Source organism: Tasmannia lanceolata, unplaced genomic scaffold (genome assembly GCF_043159265.1).
Source record: "Tasmannia lanceolata isolate RefF3 unplaced genomic scaffold, GAP_Taslan_0.1 ptg000025l, whole genome shotgun sequence".
Classification (NCBI taxonomy): Eukaryota; Viridiplantae; Streptophyta; class Magnoliopsida; order Canellales; family Winteraceae; genus Tasmannia; species Tasmannia lanceolata.
In genome coordinates, this window is record NW_027518702.1 from 1,112,662 (window position 1) to 1,137,343 (window position 24,682).

Here is a 24,682-nt window from a genome sequence, read left to right on the forward strand (position 1 = left end):
ATTTGTGTTTATTTTAGCATTTCTTGAGGTTTCAATTTATAGTAATATCATTTGCAAACATTTCCATATGTTTCCATAATTTTACAGGATTTTCACCAAAATTTTCAATCATAACCGAAACATTTCTGTGTCCGTGGTAACTAAAATAAAAACTGAAACCGAAATTTAAAACAATGCACTTAATATGACTTAAGAGCTAACAATGGGCCTTACCACATAAACATCATACACTTATAACTAAATAAATAAATAAATTGGGACCTATCACTTATTTCATTGGCGATGGAAATGAAAACATTTCGGTCGTTTCGGGGAAATTTAAAACTATTCTCTCACTACAATACACCACGCACACACTACATCACTACTCAACTACCATTACATCTCATTGTTAGTTGGGGGATCGGAAAGGATCACACAAGGGATTTTAGGTGCAGCAGAATGGCCTAAAATATATATAAACAAAAATTCTCTTTGATCACTTGCTTTAAACTAGAGACTAGATGTACAAATGGTGATGAAAATAAAACACAGAGATTAGAATTTATATCAGATTGGGTATTCGACCGATAACCTTCTGCTTGATCTACTCCTAGCCTGGCTTCTTGCCTTCTAAAGGTAGATGCCTCGAAAGTTGAATTGGTGGCTTCCTTTGCCACATACAAGAGGATTGAAGAACTTTTATTCTATTTCTAGTTCTAAACTAAAATAGGGATTATGGGAGAAGATCTAGAGAGCAAAGGAGAGATAGATTCTGATGTGAAAAACTGAGAAAAGAAGAAAAGGTTGGACGTCCAAGGCCAAATCGCTTTTGCCAAAATGTAGAAGAAGCAGGTTGGACGTCCAACAACTCTCTTCTTATTCCCTTTTTAATATTTTTTTATAAAATAAAATCCATATATATCTTATGTGTTTTTAGTCTTTTTCTCTCTTTCTCCTTATCTGCATCAAAACTGCTCAAATCAACGAAGCAGAAATTAGCCAACAGAACAACCAATAGGAATCTAGCAGCCCATTTATTCCTTCATTAATTAATCATACTAATTAACTAATATACTTCGTATATTCACTAAAGTGCATACACCGTATATACGGTGTAAATCCTTCATGTGTCTCATACAATGGATCACATCCCTCCGCACAATCTATAAATCCAGGACCCTGATCCACGAAGAATCGTAGCGGTTCAAGCGAGTTATGCGTGGGATCATCGCAAGGATCCGACGGTCGATCAGGCAGAACCCAAGATGAGCCCCACTACGACCTCGCTTTGTAGTCACATTACGGTCACATTGGGCAAGTGGCCCCCATTAGGGCATAACCCTGAAGATGACCGTCAAATAATCCAATACCCCTAATCACATCTTATTTGTATGTCATTCTTCTAAATCCTCACTTACTAAGTTGGGCCCCACGGGGGGTGGACACTTACTACCCCCTTGGCTCGACCTAAGGTATACCTTTCAATTCACATGCATGGGCCCGCAAATGCATTTGCAAATTCCCTTTTCCAAACATCAAATATTTCGGAAAACATTTTTGATAAACCATTTACAAAAATCAGCTGGCCAGGTATTTTAGAAGGCCCTTGTTGTGACTTTCCTCACTAAGGAGGTGGAGGATACCATTTTGGGTATCCTATTCATCTCGTAGTTTACCCTATCCCAAACCGAGAACCACTCTAAGGTAGACCAAATCCATAAGGCGGGCCCACAGACCAATACGATCCCTCAGGTCTAAGGACAAATAAAGGGTCATGTCTGGGTAGAATAACCTTATCCTTATTCTTAGTCCACAGGTTATTCTAGTATGATCCTGTTTAGTGCGTGAGCCATTCATTACACCCATTCTGCCTGCTTAGGGTCCACTACCCCAGTGGTTGAGATGAGCTACCCCAATTCGTGTATGGCGGCAAAACCGATGCTGGTTGTGTACAGGAAGAGATGTCCAGTCTCAACCACAATAGGAACTTTTAAGGTCTGCAAAGATTTAGAATATCATATCTACCCGCGCCTTAGGATCTGTGAATCCATGGGCATGATATTCCTACTTTGCGGCCTAGGGATCAACATGTGTCGAAAGTAAGCACATCACACACATTCAAATGTAAATACCCAATAGATGCCATGAAATCAAACTTTTGTTAATAAATTAATTTCAATACAACAAATGATGTAAAGAATCCAAACATGATTAGTATTTTATGTGATTATAATAGAATTACTGCACCATTTGAAAGTACCAGACTTATTTACATTTGTTGAATTTCTTGGATTCACGATTGGTAGTGTCTACCAACCATAAAAGCCCACGACCTAATCCAGTTTCTTGAAATTAAACCACATGAATAAAATAAAACAAAACACTATCAAGTCACTAACCATGCTATTAATTAACTATTTTTTGATGAAATTACAGTGAAAAGATTATGGATAGCAAGTTGATTAGAGATAAAGAATAATCTTCAAGATCTTGTAACAGTTTGAAGTAGAATCCTCTTATCTAGAAGCTTCTTCATCCTAGCTCTATGCACAATCTGCAACAAGAATGTTAGCGCAGGAAAACGCCAACCATATTTATAAGCCATCAAATGTAACCTTAATCCTAATGAACAGTACGCATGAACAATATGCGTGAAGAGTGCACGTGAAGAGTTCAGAATAGTGAAATGGGAACCATCTTTATAACTTATAGATCGCTTAACATGACTTAAGAACTAACAATCAAGGTTTCATGCTTAGGTTTCAGCATGCGCTTCGTTCGTGATAGAAATGGAAACATGTAGATTTCAATGGAAATTTCAGTGTGAGTCCTGTAAAATCACGAAAATGTTAAAAATATATGCAAATGATGGACATTTAATACGAAACATCAGGAAGTGCTAGAATAAACACCAATACAGATTAAAAAACAATCATATAAGCAAAAAAACATCCATAAAGGTTTAACATCAAATACCTAGTGACATGCGTTGTCACGCATGTCTGATAATTCATTACACGTTTCACATGTAATTCATATAAATAATTATACAAAATACATATACCAAATTTCATATGCAATTCATATAAATATATAACACATATTGATATAGTATACCACTAATACACTGATAATTTTGGTTTCAGTGAGCATTTTAGTTTGGTATCCATTTCATTGTGAATGGATACAGAAACATTTATATCGTTCCGTGTTGGTTTCGATGGAAATTTAAAATCATTCGAACAATGGGCCCTACCACTTAAACATAATTCACTTTTTCTTTGAATGGTGTTAAACATAATTCACTTATAATCAAAGGAAACAATCAAAGTGGGTCCTATCTAGGGGTGCAACTCGGGCGGGTCGGGTTCGGGTTGAGGCCAACCCGAACCCAACCCGAGCAACCATTTACTCAACCAGAACCTGACCCGGCCTGAGTTCCAACCCGATGAGGTTCAACTCGACCCGACCCGAGCAGCCCTTTTTGCCAACCCGAAGCCGACCCAACCCGAGATTTTAAGCTTAAAAACTAAAAAAATTATTAAAAATTCCAGGTTGAACTCGGATCGGGTTGCACAAGCCCTCAACCCGAACAGGACCCGAACTCAACCCGGGTTGAGAAAACCCAACCCAAACCCAACTTGAACTCAACCCAACCCGAGTTTTTTCCGGGTTGAACCCGCCGGGTTCGGGTTGAGCCCGCCCGAGTTGCACCCCTAGTCCTATCACTTAACCTAAACAACTTAAACAAAATCCAATGGAACAAAAGAGTGGGCCCCAATTCGTGGGATTTTTATTCCCCCTCCTTTGAGTAGAGCTTGATATTCCACCCCTTCTAGTTGCTTGTTTTAGGCTTTTAGCTTCCTTCTTGGATCATTAGTTCCTTCAAAGTGTCTGGTAGGATGAACTACATTAGGAGATGAAATGTGTTAAGCCTTCGGATGATTAAAAAAGGGTCCAAGTAAGTACTTTCTCTTCCTCTAACGTCTTCTTCCTCAGTTTTTTCTTTACTTTTCATTTCCATTAGCCTCGAGCCACATTGTGAATATAGAGGACTTAAACACACAATTCTAGGGCTCATATTTCCATGACGCAATAGAACAAACATTTTTCCCATAAATGATCTTTTTTCAAAATAACTAAGACGTAGATAAAAAATAATTTAAAGATAATGATGTATGTTTTGATCAATTAGAATGCCAAATTAATAGAAGGACTTGCAAATGAAAACCCTAAGATTCTCCAACAAATACCCATTATAAATTAACGAGCGGCAATGCCTGCAATGGTCCTTATAAATATTTTTTCTATATTTTTAAAAGATTTAATCCATGAAAAATGACATTTCGTGGACTAATATGTGCAAACACATCTTAGTTGATGCATTTGTATGTTAATGGATGCTAATTACAAAAAGAGTAAGAAAATGCATGCCTGACCTCAAACTGTCAAAATCAGGTTTCTGAGTCATTTCAATCAAAATTTGGATTGTCAATGACATACTGTAATGCCTATACAGCGTGTGTTTCAGTCGACATCACCAAAACAACACCGACATTGTATCGAAGTGGCCAAAATTTTGATCAAGACTTTGTAAAGATATGAATCCATTTGAATTTTGTTTCAATTGCAGCAATACCATCATAATGCATCAAATAAGATGTGTAGCGACACCAATATCTAATAAGAAATGAACAGCGTGTCCTCCGTTGATCTAATAAATCCTTCTCAGTTCTCATTAATCGCTATTACATGAAAACTGAAAAGCATATAATTATGTCTAATACATTGCTTCTCATAATTTTGATGAAACTAATGATTATTTGAGTTGCCATCCAGTATTTCACCATAAAATCCTATCCATGCAATTACACAATTACAAGATATATCCAACAGTTTTGATTGAAAATTATGAAGATATGTAATTGAGATCTTCTAATAGAGAATAATGCATCATTTTTATATAAATACGAGAATATTCCGCAATATAAAATTCCAGAACAAAAAATAGCAGTGCTCATTATGGATTGTCGCACTATTCATGAGTACAAAAATGTGTGAACTATTCAACATACTACCTTTCATTGCAGCATTCCGTGATGCAATCCGAAGCTCTTCTAGAAGCTCCTTTGCTTTATCGACTGTGGCCATTTTCATTTCCATGCTTACCTTGACAAAAGAAAACTCCCAATGATAAGTTTGTGGCAGCGGCACAAAACACACAAAAAAAAATGCGATATACCTCGGCATAGTTATTGTATCCTAGAATATTAGCTTTCGCCAACCTAAGCTTTAGGATTTGGTCAATAATTGGTGTATTATCTAGATCTTCGTTGGAGGCACGGGTTGTATAAGCACGATAAACTTCTTCACGCAAAGATCGGTTTCTTGCATGTTGTAAAACAGGGCGATAGCATGGAAAATCCAATGTAATTATCCACGGCCCTTTTTCTGTTGTAGCATTTGCATGACCCTAAAGTAAGAAGAGGAGCCATTAAAAAAACAGAGAAGGAATGGAAACCAAATGCAAAAAACTTGAGAATTCACCAAATAGAAAAACAAACGTAATTACATAATTAGCATCTCAACAGAAAATACCTTGGAAATTGCCGTTTGTGCATACAAACCAAGGGCAGTAGCAGGCAAGCCGTCAACTTCCATCTTATCCGTAATTAGTTTTTCATAATTTTTGGTGGCATCAAAAATATTTGCATCAAATTTTTGTGAAAGTTTTCCCAATTCCTGCAAAACAAATTAAGGGTAGCAGATGAGAAACAATAGAACTAGAAAATGAAGATGATGAATCTCTCCATCAATATTTGTCTGATTTAAAATAACAAACCAAAAAATCACTTCTTTATTTTCCAATAATAGAGAAGCATATCTGTCATGAACCGAATTATTGCTTTGTTTTCCTTGTAAACAGATTACAATATCTAAGAGACATTTTTATTTATCTTTCTGTCATTGTATAAATTAATATTTGCCTTTCTGATTTACACAAGCAATCTCCCTAAAATCTCTCTCTCAGATCTTCCGCAAAACCGATTTTGGGTTTCTTTTCTCTCTCTCTCTCTCTCTCTCTCTCTCTCTCTCTCTCTCTCTCTCCCCTGCACATTGTGCATTACGGCAACCCTCTAGGTTTGCCGTAACTCTCAAAACACAAAAAAAAATCACCTTTGCCATAACTCTCTTTTTTTTTTGTTTCGGATCTCTTTCTCTCTCCTCTATGCTTTTGCACAAACCCAAGATTGGTTTTGCCGTAAACCCTTCTCTCTCCACTAAGTTGTTGTTCTATCTTCCTCCTTTTCTCTCTCCATCCAAATCCCTTTTTCATCCCTAGATCCCTCATTCCTTCCTTTCTTTGTCTTTTGAATCCCTAAATCTCCACTCTAAACTATTATTTTCTCTTTTCTATATTTTTTGGCTTGTGTCTGTGTAGATCTACTCCTCAAAATCGTTTTTCCATTCCCAAAACTCTACTCAAAATCCTCTTATTTTCTCTTTTATATATATTTTTGGCTTCTATGGCCTTTGTCTTATTCTCCAAGGTGCACCACAAGTGTTTGATGAAATGTCTAAGAGGGATTTGGTTCCTTGAAAGTCTTCTTTTCTTTGCAAGTTGAAGGTATTCGGCCTTCAACTTGAGGCGAAGTCTTGTCTAGTGTTGTCTTGTATTCTTTTCTTGTCTTCTTGTTGTTGCCTTGGTGTTGTTGCCTCTTGTCTTGTTGTCGTCTCCGGGCTCATGTAGTCTCGCCCGAGGGGGAGTGTTGGTGGTTGGTTGGTGTTGTTCTTCCTTGTCTGTCATGTCGTCTTCACTAGTTGATGTTGTTCACCCTTCTATGGCTCATTTCTTCCTCTCATTGTCAGTCCTTTGCATTGTTAGTTCTTCATATTGTTCATTGTTTCTTCTTCGCATTCTTGGAGTTGTTATTGGTGTAGTTTTACGCATTCATCGTGATTTGCGTTGCAATCCACTTTTCATTGTACGGCTATATGCCGTTCACTAGCGTGGCTATCGACCTTATCTCTCCAAGCGACTGTTGTTGTCGACCTTGTTTCCAGACGATGGTGGCTCCATCATTAGTTGGTTCTATTCAGGCAACAGTGTCCCCCGTCGACCTTGTCTCCAGACAATGGTGTCCCCACCATTGGTTGTTTCTCTTTAGGTGGCGGTTTCCCCCGTCGACCTTGTCTCCAGACGATGGTGTCCCCATTGTTGGCCGATTATCAATGCCCCCCGTTGACCTTCTTTGCGAATGATGGTGTCCCTATCGTTGGATGGTTATCTTCAAGCGACGATGTCCCCCGTCGACCGTGTCTCTCCGGACGACGTTGTCCCCATCATTGGTTCGTTATATCTTCAGGAGGCGATATCCCTCATCGACCTTGTCTCTCCGGGCGACGGTGTCCGTCATTGGTTGATTCTCTCTCCAGGCGATGGTGTCTCCCATTCATTGGTTGTTATCTTTCTCCAGGCAACAATGTCTTCCTTCTTTGGTTGGTTCCGATCACCTTTATGGTAGTTGTTCTTCTTCTCTTGGCGTTGTGCTGCTCAGCTGACGTCACTGCTCGTGGTACTTCAATGTTACTTGTGCGCGCCTTTCGTGCTCTTTTTGCTCGATGGATCGCTGATATTTCCCTGCTGAGGTGTCTCCATTCGATCTGTCAAGGTCTGTAGATTTATCAGTCGGGTTCTCATGTAGGGGGAGGCCCTGTTCTGATCGCTCTCGTCGTCATGCTGATTCAGGGAGAGTTGCTCCTTTTTTATGGTCGTTGATCCCGCTGATGCACTCTTGTGGCCGTTGCTTTTTATTATTATGTTTGTCATTATGTATTCACCACACCAGCATGAGGGGAGTGTTGTACCAAGCTGTCTGTATATGAGATTATTGTTCTTTTTTGTTGCATGGTTATTTTTTAATTGGTTGTTGTAGTTTTCTTTGTAGCAAGCTGGGGTTCCATAGTATATACACTCCAGCTTGAGGAGGAGTGTTGAATAATGTAGTAGAGGGTAGTATAGTCTTTGTACACATGTTGCCCTATTTGGGCCTATATATACATCATTTACATGAGGGAGCTTCTTAGTGGAGACTCACCATCTTCTCCATTCCTCTTCTTCTTCCTTCTTAACCTAATCCCCATTTCTAACACCCCTTAATAATCTAGGTTATAATCTGTAAGTCAAAATCTCTCTGAGGTGAATTTTCAAACAATTACACTGCCAAAAATTCTTTTGTTTAGGTAATTCCATATTGGTTGATCTATCTTCGAATTTTTTGCAATGTCTAACTTTCTTGTTGTTGTTGTGATTCCAACAAAAAAATTATTAGAATGTAAAAGGAAGCATAATATACAAGAAATAAGAACATATCACTAGGAACTAGATCCCATAAAACGGCAGGGAGATAACACCAGCCGGTTCTCGTTTCTAATTTTTAGTCATAGCTTTAAATTTACCGTTTTATTTTTAACTTTGACTGATGGGTTATTATTTTCAGTCCACTTCCCGACATGCCTTGATCTCAAGTCGAATAACAGGTTTAAAATCAGATTGTATACCATTATCTAAGTTACAAGCATTGACTTGTATAGCTACTTGGAACTTTGGAAGTCACGCTTAAATAAATAATGATAATATACGAAAGTTCCCATATCTCATCTTCTAGGCTAGTAAACAGTTTAATTGATGTTTCAGTTTCGGATGCAAAAATCAACTGGAGAGCGTTAGAAATTATTTACTGGTCAGTAAAAATTATACACATGCAAATGGAGCATGATATATCACCCATAACCAGCCTCCTCAAATTCCATAGTTTTCTTGCATGCTAAAACAATCCAGCATAAAAGCATCAAATCATCGATTTAATCATGAAATGAAAATGGAATGATGGAACGGTAGGCTCTAGAGTGCACCTGTTGAATTTTATTAAACTGGTCTCTTTTATCATCTTCGAGAGAAACACCATTAAGAACTGCTTCCTTTATCTGAGCTGCACAAAAATAATACCGATTTATGAGGTGAAGTAGTAAAGCTTCAGCCAAACTCATGTTGTCGAAATACATATACATACTATATATATGCATTCATAGACAAGCATAAGATAATAAGATAACTATTAACCTGTTCCATGCAAAATTTTAGAACAAAATCGTTGCACTTATTACCTTCTGAAACACCAGGACAACCGGATAGAAGAGAAGTAGGAATTGCATTCTTATCAAGACCACTCCAAAGAAAGTCCATATCCATCTAGAGAACTGATACTAATATGCAATGTTTCCAAACATATCATTCCTATCATGAAGAACATATCTATCTTATGTTGAAAGATTTCTATCCTAAAGAATACAGAAGGTGAAATATTCTATCATATTTTATCTCTTAATAGTAGTTACGTTAATGGATTCACCATACAAGTTGAATTACAAACCTAAGCAACTAACATCCTTCTTAACTTTGCATACTTGGCAGGATGAAATGATTTAAAAGGATGGTTCCAAAAACTTATGATTGATGCAGTAGTCATGAGAGGGGGGCGGGGGGCGCAAATATTATGATAATACGAGAATCGAAGGTGATGGGGGTATCAAAAAATCTAATAAACAAACCATGGGGCAGAAGTCAGAGGGAGAAGACAGCCCTGGATGGAAAGGGAACAGCGAGGCTTTATAGTAATCATGAGAGAGTACAACATCAGGGCAGAAGAGGTTATTGGAAAGGATTTCTGTCTAACTACTTGGTTCCTGAATAGGGGATCAAACATTAGACGAAATCTTCTAGCGATCTATGGTACAACGAGGGCAAGGGAGTGCAATCCTTTCCGAGAGGAATTAAAGTGTCTAAAGGTACGGTCAAGGGGCTCATGGATCATTAGAGTAGACTTTAATACAGTTAGATTTCCTAATTAAAAGAGTAGTATGGGAAGAACAATCATTAGGATGAGAAATCTGTGCAGCTTCATTCAAGTGAGTGAACTAACGGATCTACCGCTGGAGCGGACAAATTTCACATAGTCTAATAATCAAAAGAATCCAATTCTATGCTGGCTTGATTGTGTGATGATATCGAAGGATGGGAAAAGAAATTTCCCCTAATCCTACAAAGAGCACTTCATTAGCCAATTTCTAATCATATTGCCGTCTGTTGGTGGAATTAAAAGATTACGAAGCCGAACCGAGGCCAATCAAAATGGACATGTCACTTTGTGAGACAAGATTTGACAAGAAGGTTAAGGATTGGTGGAATGAGAGCAATGGGATGGGCTGGAATGGCTTTATATTATGTAGGAAGTTGAAAGCATTGAAAAGTAAAATCGAGGCATGGCAAAAAAAGGAGGTTCAATCTCAACGTACCTACAAAAAAAAGGAATGGCGAAAAGAATTTGAGAAAGAGATGAAAGTGTGAAAAGAGGAAATCCTACAATCAATAAAGCTCATTGATAAGAAGGAAGAGGAGAATGCCCCACAGGAGGACAGAAATATGAGGATGGCCAAAGCAAAACATGAGGAAATCCTGCAAAGGGAAAAAATTAGTTGACAACTAAAACCGTATGCTATTTGGCTCAAGGAGGGAGATAAGAACACTAAATTCTTCCATCGAATGGCAAATGCAAGGAGGATAAAATCCACAAATTGGCTTTTAGAAGGGGAGGTGATGATTGAGGAAACGGAGACCATCAAAAATTCCCATGTTCAATACTTCTCTAAGCTCTATGCATGAGTATGACTGAAGGTTGAAGCTTGAGGACTTATTGTTCAAAAAGATCACACTAGAACAAAAAAGACGGCTAGAGAAACTCTCAGAGGAGGAAGTGAGAGATGCAATATTTTCTATGAAAAAAGATAAAGCTCCTAGACCCGTTGGTTTTCATCTTGCCTCTACGGAAGGGTTTTGAAGAGACCCTCTGTCGAGCCTCCTTCTTGCAGCCATATGAAACTTATTCTAACAAAAACTTAGCTTAACATAGGCTCTATTACCAATTGGTGCAGTCACAGACACACTAAAATCCGTCTAAGATAACTGTCAGAAGACTCGGAACATATACGAACAGTGATAGATTTACAGTTCAGGACTAGTAAAGTATGAAAATTTTCCAAACAGCCCAAAGGATAGATCTAGGGAAGAACCTATGAGATTAAGCAAGAAATAATTCACATGAACAGCAGTTAATAAATCCTAATAGCGTAAATAGAGACTACAACTCAACAAAGCCTTTGACCCAGACTAGTTGGGGTCGGCTAAATAAATCCTTTAGAAAAATTTCATGAAGAAGGTGAAAGGAATCTACCAGCCTCTAATCCTTTAGAAAAACTATGTTGAGTTGTTAAGTTGTAAATAGAGACTACAAAATAAGAAAATCACATAATTGAAAGGAAATACTAAGAATACAGCCCTATCCAATCCAAATCTATGATTGGAAGGTGCAGCCAAGAAGAGAGAGATCTCAAAAAAATAAAAATAAAAACAGAATCCAAAACCCTTTTATATCCAACTAGAATAATCTTTAACTAAGAGGAGAGAGTAACAAGAGGTAAATTAAAAAGAATTATCCCTAAGGTTACTTAAGGGTCATGGGGACCCTTTCAGTGGGTCATGGCTCATGCATGCATCAATAATCTAGAAACACATCAAAGCAAGCTACCTGTGGGACAAAAAAATGCCTCAAACGCAAGTTGCATCTGTTGGCACATCAAAGAGTCACCTAAACAACAAGGTGGTTAAGAATCCTAATTCCACAAATATTTATGGATTGGGTAAAATTTGTATCACAGTCATTGTTTTAAATTTCAGCCGAAATCTGAAATTCGGATTTCGGTTGAGACCGAAACCGAAATTTGGCGAAATCCGAAATACAGGGCCTTACGAAATTGATTTTTAAAAAATATATAGAAATATTCTGAAATTTCGGCCTAAATTTGGTAAATAATTAAATAATAATTTTTATTATTATTACCAGATTTCGGCCAAAATTTTGGGATTTCGGCCAAGGCCGAAATGGATGCCGAAACCGAAATTTAAAACCATGATCACAGTAAGAACTTCAAGAAAGATAAAAGATAATGAAACTATGCTGTCTTTTTTTTAGGTCTAACAAAGGAAGATAACTAGAGTCATAGTGCCAAAAATATTGAAACAATATATTTTCCAACTACATACATGATCAATTAATTAAAATATTAAAATATCAACTGTTGACCTAGAGCAATATCATCTTGGTGGCCTGAAAAACCTACACTCTGCGTTGTTTGAGTAATTAAATCTTCAAATAATTTAAGTAAAAAAATGCATGATAATTACCTTCTACTATACGTTTTTGAGCATCATCCAGTGTCTGCCAACATGAAGACTCTTGAATAGCCTTAAATGCATTGTAAATCGGCTTGCTTTGTCCCAATCTAAGCTGAAATTTAACCTTCTCGGGCTGTAAAACAAAGCTAAGAAATTTTAAATGCGAGGAGAAGCTGAGAAAACTATTCATCCCAAATGTCAAAAAGTAGGAACATTATCTGCTAAGAAAAAATGTTATTATATACAAATTCCTTAGCTAAGAAAGGTGCTTGATAGAGTTGTTTTGACTTTTCAAATAGGATTATCATTGTTGTAAGGAGCTTATTTGGAACTAATTCTCCTCTTTTATTTATATTTTTTCCCATTCTCGTTTTGATGAAGTCACCTCATCCCTTTTTCCTTGTTACTTCTTTTCTTTGCCTGATAATCTTTTCCCGCTAAATCTCAAAAAGAGGGAAAAAAAAAAAAACAACCTTAAGCATTGTTCAAAAATTAAATTGCAGATAAGCAGATATTCAATACTAGCAAGTAAGATGTGTTCAGTTGTAAGTAATCCACAAAATTAAAGTATATATTACTAAGATCGGTATCTTATAATCTCAGATGCAATGCATTGTGCCTAAGTACACCACTAAACTAGATAATATGAGCACACAAAACTAATAGCAATGGGATGTGGCACACACTAAATTTCAGAGAATATTGGGCTTATAAGGGCAGCCCAGTGCACAAGGCTCCCGCCGTTGCAGAGCCTGGGGAGGGCTAGATGTACGAAACCTTACCCCTGCTTTGCAGAGAGGCTGTTTCCGTGACTCGAACCCGTGACCACAAGGTCACAGTGGAGCAACTTTACCGTTGCGCCAAGGCTTGCCCTCTAATATTGGGCTTATCCAACATCTTTTTTTTTGTACTAGAACAGACAGGGTTATCCAATGGCCCTAGTGCTCTATCAATAGATATTGTGTTTCCAATAAAGACTTCGGTTCATAATCTGCCTTCTTCAAGTGTAATAAAAAAAGATAAATTGTTTTACTTCGTTGTAATATATTATAATTGGCGTGTACTTCATAGGAGGTCGGTACAAATATGGTAACTTTGATTTTAATGTTTACCACCCAACCAATAAGGCACGTAGTTTACCAGCTTAATGCAACAGAAACCAATACCCAATTACAAGTGAGATGTTGGCAATCCAGAGGAAACATATTCCCCCATGAGCAATGATTGATGAAAAGTAGGATGAATTTTATTTCCCTCAATAGTATAAATTATTTGGAAAGACTGAAATTCCCATGCCTTCTCAGGCAACTATACTACGGGAAGTGGCCTATAATCATTGAGGTTTATATAATGGTTCATAAACAAGATTATTTTAATGGATTTCTTTAATACATTATCTAAAATTGGATGGGTGTTAGCCTATCATCATTGAGGTTTATATAAGGGTTCATAAACAAGATTATTTTAATGGATTTCTTTAATCCATTATCTAAAAATTGGATGGGTGTTAACAGGGAGATACGATACGGAAGGTCCCCCTAGAAGGATGAATAAAGTTCAACTTTAAGAAGAGAAATCATGCAATACTAAGTCGAGGAGTTTGCTCACTCCAAAACAGAGAGAATTTGTGGTAAGATAATTGAATCTTCTCCCCTTTGAAGATTCTAATACCAATTTAGAGAGACAGACAATATCCAAAGCACTTTTGAGATTGGTTGCATGCCCCACAGTCACACAGAAGGAAACTTAAATGCAGATCAGTTAGTGAATAAGGAAACTACATTCGATAATCCAATGTTTTGGTATCAAAAGCCTAATGCGCAGTATTAGCCAATTTGTGCTTCTTGTAATTTTCCTTTCGTATTGATAAAGTTTCTTATTTAAGAGTTCAAAAACATGAAATAATTAACCAGCTTAGAGCTCATTTTGGTCATGAAAAAAATCTACATTTCAGATGCTACATACTGCTATCATGATTTTCATATCTATCCAAAGTTCAATTATATTTCAAGTAATGGGGTTAGCACCTATATCTTCATGGTAGATTATGATGAATACATACACATGAAAAGACTGACCTCATCTCGCATACTGATGCAATTCAAAACACTAACAATTTACATTACATGAACAGAATTTCGAGTATAGAAAAACAATGAAAGAAATCTGGAAAAAAAACTTCTAATCATTAAATTATTACCAAGTTTAATAAACTCAATAAAACATTAAGGAAAAGAATGACAATGAATAAGAAACCAATATTTACAACAGCTTAGATAGATACATGCCCTCTATTTTAAAGTTTTATCACTGGCTATTACAATTAACAAGGAACTGTAACAGACAATGAAAGAAGTTCAAAAAAAAAGAAGTGTATTTATCAAAATTTGATAAGGCACAGTTCTCAACTCAACTAAGCCTTCGTCCGAAACTAGTTGGGGTCGGCTAATGAATCCTTTAGAAAATTTTCTTGAAGAAGGTGAAAGGATCTACCCGGCTCAAATTGACTAAGTCTAATTCTGACACTAGTTGGGTTCGTCTATATGGATCATTTTCTTCCATTCTCTCCTATCCAAGGTCATGTTCTCTGTTATGTTCATAGCCATCAAGTCTTTCCTCACTGTTTCTACGCAAGTTGTTTTCGGTCTGCCCCTACCTCTTTTCACTCCATCAACTTGGCACGAGTCACTTCTTCTTACTGGAGCATCCAAAGGCCTGCATTGGATATGCCTGATAAGGCACAGTTCTATAGAATAAAAATAAAGAGAGAAATAGAAGAAGAAGAAAATAGGTTAATTCGAGGAAACATAATAATTTTCTATATTTCTTCTCTTACAATCTAGCCATTCTTTAAACTAATTCTAACTTAATTAACTCTTTATTCAACCACATAATTACTCCCTAAATCCAGCAACTATAACATATAATTATTCCATAAATCAAGCAATTACAGCAGTACACTTTTATCTTGAAAACTCATAAAACATGGAATAAAGATAATTTACTAAGCTAATCACAGTAGAGTTCTTCAACTTAGTGATTGCTTACACAAAGCAGATTATCAAACATCCTATATAAGTAATGAAAAGAAGAACAACCTGGACTTGTTCAATGGCGGAACGAAGTTCTGGAAAATCCTTAACTGACTTGAGGTGTTCTACAATCCCCCAAACCACTTTCAACCGATCGATAATCCTCTCCAAAGGCACAACTAATTTGGGCCATATGGGTTCCACTGTATTCTCCAACTCAATCAAGTCACTCTCCTGCCATTAAACTCCATCAATCATTTAAAACCCTAATAAAATGTTTATGAAATGCGAATTAAAATAGAGGGAGTCAGTCATACAAGTTTGTTCAAAAGAGTTGGGATTCCTGTCAGGATGTGATTGGGTTGGATGATGTTGTAAGGTGGGAAGATGAAATCTTGAAGGAGAGGATTCTGTTGGGGGTTTTGTTGGGAAGCCATTAGAGGAGCAGAAAAGGAGAAAGTGAAGGTTGTGGAATTTGAGGGGAGAGAAGGAGGAAGGAGATAAAGGGAGAGAAATGCAGGTCGTCATCAGTATAGTTGGCAGCCAAAGAGAAGATACAGATCGCTTGAGGACGAAATTTCAAATATTTGACTTTAATTCTTTAAGAGTGCATAGAAAACGAAGAAGTTACATTTTCTCCCCCTTACTTTAGTACTTATATATAAAGAGAACATACAAAGACCACTATGCCCTTACGCTATGCAATACACCTTCTAACACTCCCCCTCAAGCTGGAATGTATATATTGTACATTCCAAGCTTGTTACATATGTCATTCAATTTTGTATAGCTTAAGGGCTTTGTGAACACATCTGCTAACTGATCAGCAGATCTCGTGAAAGAAACATGAATCTCGCCTCTTTGTATCCTTTGGCGAATGAAGTGGCAATCAACCTCTATATGCTTGGTTCTCTCATGAAAGACCGGATTGGTAGCTATATGAATTGCAGCTTGATTGTCACAATACAGCTGAGCTGGAGCAGATGAAGAGAAACCAATCTCTGAAAGGAGAGAACGTAACCAAATAAGCTCCCCGCTGGTATGAGACATAGCACGATACTCTGATTCGGCACTCGACTTGGAGACTATGTCCTGCTTCTTACTTTTCCACGACACTAGATTGCCACCAACAAAGGTGCAATATCCAGTGGTAGATCTCCTATCTGCTGGAGATCCTGCCCAGTCGGCATCACAGAAGCCTTCTACCCGGGTATGACCATGCTTCTTGAATACGAGTCATTTCCCTGGTGCTTCTTTCAAGTAGCGAAGAATCTGAATCACTGCTGCCCAGTGAGAAGCACGGGGTGAGCTCATATGTTGGCTGACTGAGCCAACAGCAAATGATATATCTGGACGAGTAACTGTAAGATATATGAGCTTACCCACCAGCCTCCTATATCTGTCAAGGTCATCTAATAAATCTCCTTCTTTTGGAAGAAGTTTCCCATTTGGGTCCATGGGAGCAGACGCAGGTTTCACTCCAAGGTGACCTATACTATCAATAGCACACAACCAGTAGTGGAATGAGAACTGAAGACAGAGTGATCAACTGCACATTGCTTCATGCCATAGTGCATGATAGCATCACTGAATCGTCCAAACCAGGCTCTAGGAGACTGCTTGAGACCGTATATAGACTTCCGCAACCGACATACTGAGGAGGACATCGCCCCCTGAGCAACATACCCAGGAGGTTGCTCCATATACACCTCCTCAGTAAGCTCACCATGTAAAAAGGCATTCTTGACATCTAACTGATGCAGAGGCCAGTCATGTGTAACTGCAAGAGATAGAAGAACACGAACAGACGGAATCTTAGCGACCGGCGAAAAAGTCTCTAAATAATCAACACCAAAGATATGAGTATAGCCTTTTGCCACCAACCGCGCCTTAAGGCGCTCAATAGTACCTTCAGGTAAGTGTTTGACGGCATAAACCCAGCGACAACCAACTGGTCGAGCCCTAGGAGGAAGAGGAACTAACTCCCATGTCTTATTGGCCTGGAGGGCCTCCATCTCAAGATCCATGGCCGCACGCCATCCCGAATGATCAAGTGCGGCTGGTAAAGACTGTGGCAAAGAAACAGAGGACAAAGAGGAAACAAAACTCCGAAACATCGGGGTGAGAGAATCATATGAAATAACAGAGGAAATAGGGTGAGCAGTACTGTGAGAACGAGTACAAGAAGCAATGGGAGAATCTAAAGAAGGAGTAGGAGAGAGAGGTACCTGAGATGTGGGGGGTGTGATCTCAGGCTACAAGGACGATGGCCAGGCAGAGGAGGATGAGTTGTAGATCTCGGCCGACGAGGATGAGCTGTAGATCTCGGCCGACGAGGATTTGTCTGCGGAGGAGCGGGAGGAGGAGCCTCAGTAGCCTCAGGAGCCTGTAGTGAAGAGGAGAGATCACAAACAGGAATAGTCTCATGAACTAATACAGGAGGGGATAGGAGAGGAGCCGGAAGGGTGGGGAGGGGAAGAGGAAAGTCCGAGTCAGGAACTGTGGAAGGAGTCTCATGAGAAGATACAAAGTAGGACTCAGACTCGAAGAATGTGACATCGGCAGACACAAAAGACCGACACAGGCGAGGACTGTAACAGTGATAACCTTTCTAGGTACGGGAGTACCCAACAAAGATGCATCGTTCAGCCCGAGGGTCTAGCTTATCAAAGCCAGGACCAAGGTGGTGAACAAAACACACACACACCCAAAGACCCTAGGGGTGATAGGAAAGGGGTCATGACCAGGGTATAACACATCAAAGGGGGAAGAGCCACCAAGAACCGATGATGGAAGCCGGTTGGCAAGGTGGCATGCAGTAAGAACATCACCCCAATAGCTCTTGGGAACTCGCATCTGAATAAGAAGAGAGCGAGCCCCATCAAGTAAAGAGCGCATCTTCCTTTCAGCCACACCATTCTGCTGAGAGGTGTGAGCACAGGAAGATTGGTGGAGAATACCCCGACTGGAAAGAAAATCCTGGAACCCATGGGTAGTAGAGAAATATTCTCTAGCATTATCTGTGCGTAAGCATTTGAGGGTACAATCAAACTGATTTGTAACCTCAGAATGAAAAGTACGAAAAGCAGAGAAAACCTCAGAACGATCGTGAAGCAAATGCAGCCAAGTCATGCGAGAATAGTCATAAATGAAAACAACAAAATATCTATATCCAAAAATAGAAGGAGTTCTCAGGGGACCCCATACATCAGAGTGCACTAAAGCAAAAGGGTGCGAGGCTCGACTAACAAGCCTAGAGGGAAAAGACACACGGTGGTGTTTTCCAAGTTCACAGGCCTCGCACTGAAAAGACTGAATAGGAACAGAAACTATAGAGGTGCGCCGTAAGCGCTCAATGCATGGATGACCAAGGCGGCAGTGCCACTGGTAGGCGTCGACAGAACTGTGTAAAATGGTACGGGAGGGACCTCCATCCAGACGATACAACCCATCTACCTCACGTCCTTTACCAATCGTCCTCCCAGTCGCAAGATCCTGTAATAAGCAATAAGATGGATAAAATGAGACATAGCAGTTAAGATATTTAGTGAGCTGACTGACTGAAAGTAAGTTAAAGGGAGACTGGGGAACACAAAGCACAGAGGAGAGGGTAAGACCAGGGTAGGGAGAGGTACTCCCTGTACCAGAAATGGGAGTAGTACGGCCATCAGCGAGGGTCATAGACTGAGAGGAAAGAGGGTGAAAAGACCTGAGTGATGATAGAGTACCTGTCACATGGTTCGAGGCTCCCGAATCAATGATCCAGGAGCTCGAGCTACTGAGAAGAGAGGCAGGAGTGCTACCTGGCTATGCAAAGCCAGCACTGGGAGGATGGGCGGCCAAGCGTAGGCGCTGGAGCTCATCATAGTCGGCCTGAGTGAAAGACGGTACAGCTAGGTTGGAGCCGAAGGAAGATGCTCGAGGATCAGAGTCTTCCAGAGTAGAAAGGTGCGCTGATCGCCCGAACTGAGATGGCGGCGGGGGACGACGCTCAGGATGTAGCACATAACAGGTCTCATCACGGTGGCCCTCGCGCCGGCAATGTGTACAATATGGACGAGGTCGGCCACCATATCCCCTGCCACTAGAGAAATCCGTACCCATGGTACGTCCGCCACGGCTAGAGTCATGGCCACGGCCTCGGCCAAACATCCCACCACCACGGGCAGGACGATCTCCTACTGCATATGCCGCGGTAGCATGACTATAAAAAACAGCAGGAGTAAGAGAGGCTCCACCTAGACACTGTTGTGCCCGCTGATAGACCTCCTCGAGGGAAGGCATAGTGCCAGAACCATAAATCTGCTGGCGAAAAAATATAAACTCGGGGCCCAAGGTCTCGAGAAACTGAACAACTCGAAGCTGATCCCGCTGCCGAGCGGCGACGGCTAAGTCTGTCGTCAAGGGCATAAAAATATCGAGCTGCTGACAGTGAGAGACGAACTGACCATAGTATGTAGAAAGAGGGGTGTCACCACGCCGAAGATGCATCAACTCAGAATATGTGGCACTAATACGGGAGAGGTTACCGACGCCTGAAAACAAAACCGCAGTATGATCCCAAATCCTCTTTGCAGTCGAAAGCTGCATCATAGTTCCTGAAATCTGGGGGATCATACTCTGCCAGAGCAAACTACGGATATGAGCATCATCCGTTTCCCACTGCTCATAAGTGGGATCCAAAACCGCAGGAGGGTCACAACGAATGGTGTAGACCTTCCTTTTGGCAATGAGATAAACTTCCACCACCACTTTCCAATTCATATAATTGGAACCATCAAGCTTGACCGTGGTCATCGGGAGGAAGGAGGCATCACCCGATGAAGTGAAAATAGGGGTGGAAGAAGAAGATGTTTGCCCGAGAGAGGGATTGTCTACAATAGGAGGATCCATAGAAGGAACGAAGGCGAACTAGACAACACACGACGTCAAAGTAAGGGACAAGAGAAATGAGAAGGCCTCTAGGGCATAAAGATACCACTATGTGTGGTGAGAGAATGTGGCGCGACTCTGACGAATGAGAGGAGAAAAAAAAGACATAATACGGCCTCTAGGGTAGAAATGGAGAAGAGGAAAGGTCGGAGTCGCGGAGCGAAGAAGAAAAAGAGGGGCGGAAGAAATTTAGACCATAGAGAGAAAGAGGGTTAGAGATTGAAGGTTTCACGAGGGATAGAAAATTGGATTAGTAGGGAAAAATTAGGGTTTTAATGAGGGAAAGGAAGGGAAGGGTGAAAATGGGAAGAAAGAGAAAGAGAAAGAGATTGGGGTGGAAGAGAAAGAGAGAGAGAGGCAGGAGGAGCCAAAGGCCGGAGGTGAAGAAGAGGTCAAGAGGCTGCGTCTGTGAGAGAGAAGAAGAAGAGGCTGTCGCGTCTGCAACTTAAGAATCGATTGAATCGTCTGCAAGTTGCAGCGTTTGCTGAGAAGAAAACCCTAAAAACTAAAAAACTCAAAGCCTGGAGCGTGAAAGTAAGGCGGAAAAAGGAAAAAAAATTGGGCTGGTAGGGAGGAGCATGATGGAGGGAGGGAGGAGAGAAGAAGAAGGAGGAGAAGGGGAGCTTCTCCAATGGTCCCTAGGGTACAAAAACCCCTAGGGCTCTGATACCATGTTGAGAGGAGAAGAGATTAGAGAGAAAAGGAAGAAGTTACGTTTTCTCCCCCTTACTTTAGTATTTATATATAAAGAGAACATACAAAGACCACTATGCCCTTAAGCTATGCAATACACCTTCTAACAAAGAGCAATAAATGAAATTCCGGAACGAAATGAATTAAATAAGATTTACCAAATTTCAGGGGTCCGAAACCGGTACCGAAACCAAAATTTTAAACCATGGTTGTAAGTCTGTAACAAACAGACGAATATATTTGTGGGTCGCTGAACGCAAGTATTGTACGCATACCTAGTTGACCATTAACCTAATTAGTAGGAAAATTAGTATAAAATATTTTTAAAATTTTTTAACAGATAGATCTCATTCATCCAATGTCTATAGAGCACAAGAACGTCGAAATCTAATAAGAAATGAATGAGATATGAATTTTACAAGTTAACCCTGAAAAACTGAAAATCTGTCTTCGGGCATCCGAAGCCCTGTTTGGGCAACTAAAGTCGGGTTTCCGAGGAAAGATTTTGGGTGTCTCAACATGTTAAAAAAGTCACCTGAGGAGCTCAAAATCTCAGAGGCGCCTGAAGCCTTGTTCAAGCACCCGAGTCAGGCGTCTGAAGACATCGGGCTTCCAAACATTGTTTTTATCTTTTCACAATTGTTAGTTGGTCGAGCGTCCGAAAGGCTTCCAAATTAGCTTCCAAGATGACCGTTGGAAAGTATATATATATGAGGAAAATGATTATACGCTTGAAGCGCATTTGCTTAGGTATGCTTGAAGAGAGAGAGAGAACTCTTCCTATTGGCTGCAAAGGTGGGCCCAAAACGTGAAAGAAAAAAAATAGTTGCAGCGTTACGGAGGGTGCGTCTTGGACGTACCCTCAAAAAGAAAAAAAAAAACCCTTTTTTAACGTTCTCTCTCTCTCTCTCTCTCACTCTCTCTCTCTCTCTCCGATCGGAGCCCATCAAGCCGACAAGCCCTACAGGTGCGCTTCTTCCTCCTGCTCTCTATATCTTCTTTTTTTCTTTTTTCATCTCCATGAAAAAGGAGGGTTTCATCTTCTTGATTTTTCTGCAAAAAGAGGGTTTCATCTTATTCCATATCACATATAGTTTTGGCATTGATTTTGTAATACAAGTTTAAAGGTGAAACCCTCTTTTTTCTACGAAACATTTTATCGAAGTGGGATTGCTGGTAGATTTGTATTTGTATTTTTCTTTGTTTCTCCAGTGTAGATTTTTTTAAATCCGGTGAGGGGAGATATTCTTGGAGGTACTATATATGAAGGTTTGGGTTCCATCTTTTTCGTCAAATAGGGTTTTTAGCAACCCTATTTCATCTTGTTAATTATTTTTTTGGGTGAAATAGGCTTTGAATAAGAGACATTTGATCTGTTTTTATTTTCAGAGGCCATCCGTTTGGGTTTCATCTTCTAGTTTTTTCTGGATGAAATTGGGGTTCTTTTTTTTAATTCTTTTTTTTTCCAACAGCCATGTTTCATTTGATTTTTGTCAAATAGGGTTTAAAGGAAGGGTTTCTTGTTACTTTTTGGGTTAAAAGTCTATTAGTATCCTGCAGAAATAGAAACTCAAACTAACCATTCAAAAAATGTTAGGCTCTATCTTGCAAAACACAGTCAATGTTTTTTTTTCCTTATTTATATATTTAGGTTGGGCTAGTCAGAGAAAAATCATTTGGAACCACAAAAGATCGAATGCTGTATATTGAGTCTATTAGTATTACATGATTGGCATGAATTTTGGGTCATAAGTGATCCAAATCAAAGCCTTAAAGTTTGTAACTCTTTCTCTTAACTGTTCATGTTTCTAATGCCGTATCCTCAACCAACTACAGTGCTAATTCACTGGGATGCAACCAACCTCGAAGGAATGTGATTGTAAAGAGATGGCAGTTCGCAAAATTACTCGTTGTAACGCAAACAACAATAGAGGCCGGCCGCATTACAAATGCGACGGGATCAAAGTGAGTATTTTATTTGGTAGTTTTTATCTGCTTATTTCTTAACATGTATAAATTCTAATGTTGGAAATGACATGCAGGGCTACACATGTGAATATTTCGAATGGGCCGACCTTGATTTCGAGGGTACTGAGTCAGCCACTAACCCAAGGATTCACAATCGACGAGAAGGCAATGGCGAAAATAGGATGATCGAAGACCGCGTAACAGTACTTGAGAATGAGAATACCATGCGAAAGAATGAATTTAACATGTTTAAAGTGTTTGTAATTATGGGGTTTTATGTTTGTAATTATGGGGTTTATGTTCGTGTTTTTCGTGTCTTTCTACCTTTAGGTGAGTAGTAGTAGTAGTAGTATCCTTTTGATGGTTCTACCTTCAGTAGTATTAGTATAAGTGATTGTACTAAGTTACATCAAACTCTGACTGTATTACTCATGGCTCATGCTTAATTTCTTAATATTATGGGTTTTGGATGACTTGACCATAGGTTACATGACAATTGGTGAAAGTGGAAGAACAGTAACTTATTTGTGCCACTGTGATGTTTTATTCAAGTGTTGTAGGGGATAGAAATAATGCTTAAAAATGATGTCCAGATATGTCATCCCGATCCACAATGGCTAACCAATAGGTGAGGAAATTAGTTTTCAGTTGATGTTTTCTAATCTCTGATTAATGGCCTGGAAACAAACAAGACCTACGTGCGCTATATAAGAACTGAATATCGTCATGTTGTAATGACCAAAGAATAGTAAAAAAAAAAAAACATGTTTGCACCTTGTTGGCTTCTCAGAGAGAAATGCCAACATACTTAAAAATTTAGTCCAGTCTGGTACTTTGAGAGACATTACAACTAACAAATGAATATTTCGTGAGTGGTGTAAACAACTAAATGTTAGATCATTTAAATTAGGGAAGGAAATTATTAAAAATAAATAAATAGTAGTAGACCGGAAGAAGTCAGGAAGGATGCATAAAAATTAATTAAATACACCCTTATGCTCTGCTTGTTTTGGATTTTGAGAACCGATTGTCAGTCCAAAACTGATAATTTGGCCCAAATTCACGTTTAATTGAATACAGTAATTGCTATTGGAATCAATTGGTTCTCAAAATCCAAAACAAAATATATTTGTGAGTAGTTGGAAAAGTCTGGGACCCACCCAAGTAGGCCTATACATCTTCCTCTAGAAGGGAATTGATATCTTTGCCCCCTTTTCTTCTCCTGGCCACCCCCTCTAGTGTATTTCTGACTACTTTTTTACACTATAAGGTTTGGTCCAGGGAAGAAAGGGGAGCAAATATACCATTTCCCATGACCTCACGACTCACAAGTAGCATGGCCACAGAGCTGAACCATAAGTATATTATCAGTAATTATATCCCTTAATCATACATTAGTGAAATTAACCACATCTCACAAGTAGATTTGCCTTGAATACCATCTTATGAAGGATAAAAAAACAAAACATAAATAATAGAATAACTAATCACTCGTTCAATTGATTGATTTAAGCCCACATTATAAACTGATCTAGCCAAGTCATACTAGATACCACCTTTCTTTATAAATTGCAAAAGTTTGCCTCTTTGGCAAGTCATTAAAATGGCATTTTGAGTCTGATTCACAGCACTCATGGAAGGGTGAGAACAGAAACACCTGTCTTCACAACACTTGTTTGTAAGAACAGAATGAGAATTGATAAGAATACATGTTCCTTTTTTAATACATAGCCATTTCAAAAAAAAAAAGAACACCTGTCTTCACAACATTCAACTGACAATT

The 24,682-nt window shown here is 39.1% G+C and overlaps 2 protein-coding genes across 3 annotated transcripts in view; both read right to left on the reverse strand.

The window, feature by feature from the left end:
* The window catches only part of LOC143857904 (putative cytosolic oligopeptidase A), a 46,360-nt gene extending 30,490 nt beyond the window's left edge, over positions 1-15,870 (reverse strand). The window contains exons 1-7 of one of the 2 annotated variants that reach the window (XM_077368439.1): positions 15,624-15,870; positions 15,373-15,540; positions 12,284-12,407; positions 8,899-8,975; positions 5,581-5,724; positions 5,225-5,455; positions 5,061-5,151 (exon numbers count right to left, since the gene is read on the reverse strand). In XM_077368439.1, coding sequence (XP_077224554.1) covers positions 5,061-5,151; positions 5,225-5,455; positions 5,581-5,724; positions 8,899-8,975; positions 12,284-12,407; positions 15,373-15,540; positions 15,624-15,743 — 955 coding nt within the window. In that variant the 5' untranslated portion in view covers positions 15,744-15,870. The remainder of the gene's footprint in view (positions 1-5,060; positions 5,152-5,224; positions 5,456-5,580; positions 5,725-8,898; positions 8,976-12,283; positions 12,408-15,372; positions 15,541-15,623) is intronic. The other variant, XM_077368438.1, reaches the window with a different exon arrangement.
* Positions 15,871-19,113: 3,243 nt separating this feature from the next.
* LOC143858229 (uncharacterized) lies at positions 19,114-20,199 on the reverse strand. Its single transcript, XM_077368888.1, has one exon. It carries the CDS (start codon positions 20,197-20,199, stop codon positions 19,114-19,116), a length of 1,086 nt encoding a protein of 361 aa, XP_077225003.1.
* Positions 20,200-24,682: the final 4,483 nt, after the last annotated feature.